The 8528-nt window shown below is 46.1% G+C and overlaps 1 protein-coding gene across 1 annotated transcript; it reads left to right on the top strand.

The window, feature by feature from the left end:
• The first annotated feature begins 607 nt into the window (after positions 1-607).
• Positions 608-1696, top strand: NEUROD1 (neuronal differentiation 1). The gene has a single exon (XM_030454486.1). The coding sequence runs from the start codon at positions 608-610 to the stop codon at positions 1694-1696; it is 1089 nt and encodes a 362-aa protein (XP_030310346.1).
• Positions 1697-8528: the final 6832 nt, after the last annotated feature.

Below are 8528 nucleotides of genomic sequence, written 5' to 3'. Positions count from 1 at the left end.
CGCCGCGGGCACCAGGAGGCGACCGCTGGGGACGGAGGAAGGACCGGGGGGACCTCGTTGGGAAAGGCTGAGCGGCTTCAGTGCGGAGGGGACGCTGCTGCCCGGCGCCCGTCGGGGCGCTGAGGGAGGCGAGGGGGAGCGGTGGGTAGAGGCGGCACTCGTTCTTTTGGGTACGTGTGTGTGTGTGCGTGTGCGTGTGTGTGTGCGCGTGTGTGCGTGTGCGTGTGTGTGTGTGCCCACCTCGCTTTTCCCCATCTGCTACAGGACAAATATGTTGGTTTGGGTTTTTCAAGAACAGCTTGATCTGTCCGCGTCGTGCCGCTCGGGCTGCCTTCCGCACTCGTAATCTGCTTATATTCTCCGCTAATATCAGCGAGTTACATAATGGCATTTGAACATATGTCAACTTAATTATAAGGCAGTGCCGCGGAGACAATTAAAAGTTTGCGCTGTCCCGGTGGGGCTTCCCTCGGGAGGGGCAGAGAGGAGCGGGGAGGTGGGGCGCGGGCAGCTTCTTCGTGCGGGTCGCGGGGAGGGGGGGCCGCGGCCGCTGGTCTGGGTGCTGACACGGTTCTTTCCTGTCTCCTCCGCGACGCAGAGGCTCACCATGACCAAGTCCTACAGCGAGAGCGGGCTGATGGGCGAGCACCAGCCCCAGGGGCCCCCGAGCTGGACGGACGAGTGCCTCAGCTCCCAGGACGAGGAGCACGAGGTGGACAAGAAGGAGGAGGACCTGGAGGGTCTGCACGCCGAGGCTGAGGAGGACTCGCTGCGGAACGGCGAGGAAGAGGACGAGGAGGACGACTTGGACGAGGAAGAGGAAGAAGAGGAGGAGGAGGACGACGACGACCAGAAGCCCAAGCGGCGGGGCCCCAAGAAGAAGAAGATGACCAAAGCGCGCATGGAGCGATTCAAGCTGCGGCGCATGAAGGCCAACGCCCGGGAGCGCAACCGCATGCACGGCCTGAACGCGGCCCTGGACAACCTGCGGAAAGTGGTGCCCTGCTACTCCAAGACGCAGAAGCTCTCCAAGATCGAGACCCTGCGCCTGGCCAAGAACTACATTTGGGCGCTGTCCGAGATCCTACGCTCGGGCAAGAGCCCCGACCTGGTGTCCTTCGTGCAGACCCTCTGCAAGGGCCTGTCGCAGCCCACCACTAACTTGGTGGCAGGCTGCCTGCAGCTCAACCCGCGGACCTTCCTGCCGGAGCAGAGCCCGGAGGTGCCGCCCCACGTGGCGGCGGGGGCGGCGGGCGGTCCCTTCCCGGCTCACCCTTACCCCTACCAGTCGCCGGGGCTCCCTAGCCCGCCCTACGGCACCATGGACAGCTCCCACCTCTTCCACCTCAAGCCGCCGCACGCCTACGGCGCCGCGCTCGAACCCTTCTTCGAGAGCGGCCTGGCGGAGGGCGCCGGCCCCGCCTTCGACGGGCCGCTCAGCCCGCCCCTCAGCGTCAACGGCAACTTCGCCTTCAAGCACGAGCCGCCCGCCGACTTCGACAAGGGCTACGCCTTCACCATGCACTACCCCGCCGCCGCCGCCGCCGCGCTGGCCACCGCCCCCGCCCACGCCGCCATCTTCCCGGCTGCCGCCTCCCGCTGCGACATCCCGGTCGACGGCCTGGCGCCCTACGAGGGTCACCCGCACCACGAGCGGGTCCTCAGCGCCCAGCTCAACGCCATCTTCCACGACTGAGCCTGCCTGCCTGCCCCCGCCACAGCGGGAGGGGCAGGGAGGGGAGAGCCGAGCCGAACCCAGCCCAGCCGAGCGGAACCGAGCCCGGCCGCCCGCCGGCGGCCACCGCCTTGTTTACAGGGGCAGCCCCGCGGGTCCCGCCGCTGCCTTCGGGGGCCGCCGCGTCCCTGCTCACCTTCTGTCTTGCTCCTGCTCCCCGGAGCCGCGCTGTAAATTGGGGGTAGGGGCACTGGGATCGTGTCAATTATCTGATCGGGATAACAAAATCACAAGCAATAATTAGGATCTATGCAATTTTTAAACTAGCGATGGGCCAATTACAAAATATATATGAAATCTATATTTTTCAGCCAACCTTTTACTACTTGTTACCTTTCCCATGCTGAATTATTTTGTTGTGATTTTGTACAGAATTTTTAATGACTTTTTATAACGTGAATTTCCTATTTTAAACCATGCAGCTTCATCAATTTTTATACATATTGGAAAGGTAGAATTATATCTAATTTATACAAAATAATTTAACTAATTTAAACCAGCAGAAAAGTGCTTAGAGAAGTTATGTTGCCTTAGCACTTCTTTCCTTTCAAATAGTTGAAAAAAAAAATGCACAATCCGGGCAATTTCTTTCCCATTGAAGTTTTGTTTGTTTGGGTTTTTTGTTTGTTTTTTGGTTTTGTTTTTTGGTTTTTTTTTTCTCTCTCCCCTACAACAAGAACCAGATCCCCTAGGTCTTGAGAAGATATAAGAACGAGAGACTTATTTTCTATTAAAACATATCAATTCAACACACTACTTGCACAAGCTTGTATATAAAGATTATTAGCAAATGCCAACACCCTTTTAAAATCGAAAGCTGCTTGACTATCACATACAATTTGCACTGTTTCTTTTTAGTCTTTGAACCCCTTGGCATTCCGTGTTGGTTGTTTGTTGGTTTTTTTTTTTTGTTTTTTTTGGATTTTTTTTTTCTTTTTTTTCCTTTTTTTTTTTTCTTTTTTCTTAAGATAACTTGAAGATGTTCATGTTTCCAGGTGATATAAATGCATGATTTTATACATATTCACACAATCCGTGGTTGTCATATGCTTATTTTATAAATCGGAACCTAAAACTAATCCGGTTGTTAAAGTCGGGCTATATACCTATTGTAGTCGATTAGTACGGTAGCTTGAAACAAATTCAAACCATTTAATCCGTAATTAGAACAATAGCTATTGCATGTACAATGCAGTCCAGAATAAGTGCTGTTTGAAATGTAACACTGGTTCAGCTGGAATCAATCTGTACTGTAATTTTGTTTGTAATCCTGTATATTATGGTGTAATGCACACTGGGATTTTAGAAAACATCCATCCTTTGGCAACAACATAGTATTGAACATTTGGTCGAATGTTGCATTTCTCCTTAAATGTGATTATTTTTTTTTTCTTAGTGTAAGTAATTCCTATGGGATTATTGTTTTATTCGGATAGCTCATGAAAGGTGCAACACTTATTATTTGTAGAATAAAATTGGACTAAGAAAAGGACACGGATTCTTTACTTACCTTGAGGGATGCTGGGAGAAGGGGGAGGTGGATTTTGTTCGTTTGTTTACCGGGAAACTGGCCATTTGCAATGCTGATTTGTTGAATGAGAGAAACGGGGGCCGCTCGGGTATCCCGGGGCGGGGAGGCCCCCTCGACCCCGGCCGATCGCCTCTCTCAGTCCACGGAGGGAGGGCGGGGGGTGTGCGTCCCGCGGCTCCAGCTGAGCATCCCGCCACGGACCGGGACCGGTACATTGGGAAAATGCCCTGTCGGCTCCGGACTCTTTCCCCCAGCAAGCCAGCCCTGGATCTAGTGCTATCGATTGGCCGTCTCCCCCTCTTCCCAGCCGCGAAACGTGGGGTTCTTTAATCTCTCCTGATTATTCCAGGGCTTTAGAAACCTGTAAACCCAGCCTGCGGGAGAGCGAGTCCCCCAGCGACCAGGAGCAGTTACCGATAGGTCTGTGCCTCCGACCCTCAGAAACAGATTTAAGGCATTACCTGATACAAAGCCTGCTACAAAACTGAGGTATTTTAGAAATACTCCACTTAAACCCATCAGAAAACGGCACAAGCTCTCCTGTGGGTGAGAGCTTGCTTCCCACCCCAAGAAATAATTCTGGTGACCTCTGGTTTAAAGGTGCTTATAGCTACGGAAATCCAGCGCTTAAGCGCTCAAACCTGTGCTGGTTCCGCGGCACCCTCAGGGCCAGCCTTTCGTGCTAAAAACACGCTGCGAGTGAATCGCGACGCCGGGTCACGCATTTTGCGGCATCAGCCTGAGTCTGCCCGAGCTCCGCACTCTGAAACTGTTGCTGCGCCTCAGAAGAAAGCAAAAGGCAACTTTTGAAGCACTCGATTAACAGTTCCCAGTCAGGAGGGAGCTAAATATACCCTAGCTCACCCGAAGGGGACTGGGTGAAGGAATGAATTACAGTTTTTCAAATAAAACTGAAAAAACTGACTTAGGCTTTCTCGCCTTTTGGTTATGTGCCTTCTTCTTAAACATAAGGATTCTTCCAGTCATCAAGGGGCAACTTGCATGCCACCATCTTTTATTCAAAGGCAGGCACAGATGTTCCTTCTGCAGGGGAGGTTTTAATTTATGAAAATGATATTGTTTATGCATGAATGCACTCTGCATAACACACAGTACTTTCATCTGATGAGAGAAATACCACAGAACCAGTGCCAATGTCAGGAACATATTCTGCAAATTTAGTCGCTTAAATGTTTAATGAATATTTGGAAGGCATTTCCAAACCACAAGAAGCCTTTTCAATTACCTTTTCTTTTTCCCTGGTTAATGACAAAAATCATCTCCTCTAGCCAAAGCAATTTACTTAAGAGACCTACATAGCCTACCTGAATGTTTGCTACTGTGGTACTTTAGAGAAAATATTTTAATGCTATTCATAACTTATCAAGGCATATTAATTAGGCATTTTGGTAACTAGAGGCTCCATTTTAGAAATCACTTGTGAGTATTGTCATTAGGGTTCCTTTTCCCTCCACCTTTGTAATATCTTGTAGATATTCCCTCCAACCCCCTTGCTGCTGCTTCTGATTGCCTTCATGATATTTGTTTTTTCTTAATGTTAATATCAAACTAAATTTTGAAGCCTCTGCCCATGACTCCCACAGGACAGTCTATCAAGGTCTCTTTCAATGGAAAGAATTACTCACACCGTTCCTTTCTTATGATCACTAATTAAATAAGGCTATAGTGGGATTATCTAACTTCAGCATGTGGAGAAAACACTGGGGCTGAGTCATCCCCACACACATACTGGGTCATGCAGCAGAGGCCCATGACTATTTTTATGGCTTGTTGGAACCAGTGGCCTTTCCCTTCTTCTTTATGCCATATTTCTGACAGCATAAATTGTTCTGCAGCAGCCCATGCTTGAGAAGCAGCTATGGTGCATGGGTAAGAGTCATGGCTTGCAGCTTTTTCCTTCTTGGTTTTCTGAAGTTACAGACTAAATTCCAGAGGTAGCAGACTCATTAGCAACTGTGACACAGCTGAGGCCTCAGCTATGACAGAGTGGTGGAATCTCAGGTTACATCCACAAAACTCCAGAGAAGTTGAAGCCCCAGGTTTTACCTAGCTCACATAAAAAATGTACATGGTCATCCTCAGACTTTAGTGAACTCCCCAAGCAGAGGGAAGTAGATTCCTGAATTCACCAGAAGACAAGAGTGATGCTTTCTCTGGAATCTACTCTTGTAGAATTAATAAACACATAAAAAGCAACACACAATCCCAGAGGAAATAGGAATTAATAGAAATAATTCTAAACTAAGTATTGAGAGCAAGTAAAACAAACTACCATCAATAACAGTAGAATTCCTTGCAATTATTTCAGAATTGCAGTTGATCATATCTTGGTATTCCAAAACCAGATCCTCCATGACCTTAATGATTGCTATTGACATATTAAAAAGATGAGCCTCCCTTTTTTTAAAAAAAAATCACAGTACTTTTGTACAGTGAACCATTTTGTTAAGTAGATTCAGAAATTACAGTTAAATTGTACTTCTCTTGTTTATATATAGTATCTAAAAAGACTAAACCAAAACCACCCAGTTCTCACTCATTTCTATTGAGGAAAAACTCAAAAATGAAAATTTGGAGTTCTGCCTGGTGCTGGAACAAGGAAAATATGCAGAAATTCATCTGTTTTTATTGATCAAGATGGGTTCTATAGCAATTATTACAGAAATTAGAAATGGTCTACACTCTTTTCTTAGCTAAAAATCCCATATTACAAAAAGCCTTGAAAAACATTGTATGTAAATATGTGTTGAAACAGTCAGCTGAAGATCTACAAATAGACTGTTCTTTAAATAGGTACATAAGTGTTTTTTAAATAATTCATATATGTATTTAACTAACTGTCAGAAGCTATGCAATACAAAATTAAAACTGACAGTGCTCTCAAAGCATCTTAAGTATTTAGGTTGCCTACAGGGTATGTAAAACAGAATACCAGCCCTGGCTTTCAGTTTCCTAGCTTATGGCAGCCGCATTTTGTATGGAATAAAATAGAAGCAACTAAGAGTTGCACTATTTGCCAAAAATTTTGGCAAAAGAACAACAGAAAACGAGATTCAGGATTAAAAAATATTACCTTAAAAGACAGTATATCAACCATACTGCAAAAAAATAAAATACCATGTCTTATGGTCAACACATATTTATTTTATACTCCTTCCCATTATTATAATTCCCTCTACTTTAAGGCCAGTTTCAGGTTCTGGGGTTACTTGTAGGAATTACTTCAAGTTTCCATTACTACTGTTTGTTATTCCTGCATAATAATTTCACTCATTCTTGTTCTCTTTGGAGAGATTTTTCCATCTCCACAATTTTAGGCTTTTTTTTTTTTCCATACCTGCTCCTCTCTTCATATTCATGTTTTCCTTCTTTTCAGACATGTAGAAAGATGTACAGTAACAGTGATGCTCATTTCTATAGAATATTGGTACCATTTTTCTTTTCAGAATGATTTCTGGCTTCACTTACTGTATAAAATGTTTGGTGTTCTGCTTAATGTCTCTTCTTCAAAATCAACACAGCAGATTATTTAATATTAAGAACTGTGAAAGATTTTTTCCTAGAGTAGCAATACAAGAAAGGAACATACTTAGAAGAGCTAATATTTGGGAATGAGCAGCTGAAGTATAACTGACTGCACATTAAACCTTTATTGCATAAACAAACACTGTAGCCAGAAAAAACCTACAAGCCAAGAACATGCTGCCAGTTTCAAAATCTGGATTTCTTGAGAAGCAAATTTTTATTATCCACTGAAACAAAGAAATTACCAGAAATGTCCAATTGAGTCCTCCAGACCGGACTCTATCCCTTCATCTGTTCTTGTATCCTGCTCCTTAACTTCAGCATCACATTATCCATGAATAAAAAAAATGGCCTTCCCATTTCTTGCCTGCTCACCTCCTGGCATTCCACCCATTTTATTTCAGGGGAGAGGATTTACTTTCTAACAGCACACTTAACCTACTCACTCTCCTTCAGTAACACCAGCTGTACTTCCCTTGCTGTTTCTGCCAGAGGTTGCCCTACTTCTTTCTTCACTTCACGGGGTTCTACTGGAAAAGACATCTAACACTTCCACTACTTCTTAGCATTTAGAAAGCATGGGACGATTTCCTCCATCCAGAGAGAACATTGTTACTTAAGGAGAGAATAGCTCATCTCCTACTACCTCCTGTGTGGGGCTCATAGGATGCTCCTCTGCCCCCGTTCAGCTGCCTGTGCTGAATGCCAGCACCTAGGCACAGAGGAACATCACCTCAAGGTCCAGACTGCTGAGAATAAACCTTAAGAATTCACAAGGAGGATGTCCTGTCTTTCCCTCAAGAACAATATTTAAGAAGATGTTCTCACCTCTGGTATCTACATTCATGATGCTGCAGCTGTGCCTATTCCTGGCCATATCACAACCCTCCCCAAAGAGGGAGGCCTTGTTTGACCTTGAGCTTGCCTCAGCAGTATAGCCTTCCCTAGCACTGACACTGGTTTCTGTTACCAGACCCAACCTGCTTTTCAGCTTGATGTTTGACCTATCACATTATAACAGGTTTGTCTTCCTAGCTGGACTCTTGGCTACACACAGCTTTTTCTGACCTTGGTCAAATTTATGGGTCCCTCCCTGACTTGTGGTCCTGCTCAGTTCCACTCCTTTTATAGAGCCCTTACAGCTTCTTAACACCCCCGTTAAGCTTCTGACTGCTAGGGCCCTAGGGCCATTACTGGTCCTGAAAAACCCCTAACCAGTCCCACCTGCAGCTCCCCACCAACCCCTCCCAAAGGCCTGGAGATCTATTTAAGCTCAGCCTGGGGTAATCAGCCCTTGTTTTAGGAATGCTATAGGATGCTGTTCAGTCATAGGCCTGATCTGGCTGTGACTCCTGATAACCCAGACCTGCAAACAATTGTCCTGTCCTCAGCTCTGTCTCAGCACCATGAATTTTCCTGATGATTTGGATTCTTACTCAGGTACCACCAAATGAGTCTTGGCCAGATGGGCCCCTTAGCTTCTAGCCCTGGGGATCTCTATTTGCTCTCTGACCCTCAGGGAACAGCTGGTCCTTGCTGTGTTTTAGCTGGTTTTGCTTCCCTTTCTGCCCCTGTGCCCTTTTTTCTCCTTTTACTTTACTTAAGCTGTTTGTTTAAAAAAAAAGCAGTCAAGACAATTTCTAAGGCAGCTCCATTGGCTGGCTAAGTCAGTAAAATGAAGTCACAGAATGACTTGGGATTCAGAATATAAAACAC

Source organism: Calypte anna, chromosome 7 (genome assembly GCF_003957555.1).
Source record: "Calypte anna isolate BGI_N300 chromosome 7, bCalAnn1_v1.p, whole genome shotgun sequence".
Classification (NCBI taxonomy): Eukaryota; Metazoa; Chordata; class Aves; order Apodiformes; family Trochilidae; genus Calypte; species Calypte anna.
The sequence above is the reverse complement of the archived record's forward strand: the minus strand, read 5'-3'. Positions and strand labels throughout refer to the sequence as shown.

Coding starts and splice junctions, on each gene's coding strand:
- NEUROD1 (XM_030454486.1), top strand. CDS start 608: ATGACCAAGTCCTACAGCGAGAGCGGGCTGATGGGCGAGCACCAGCCC.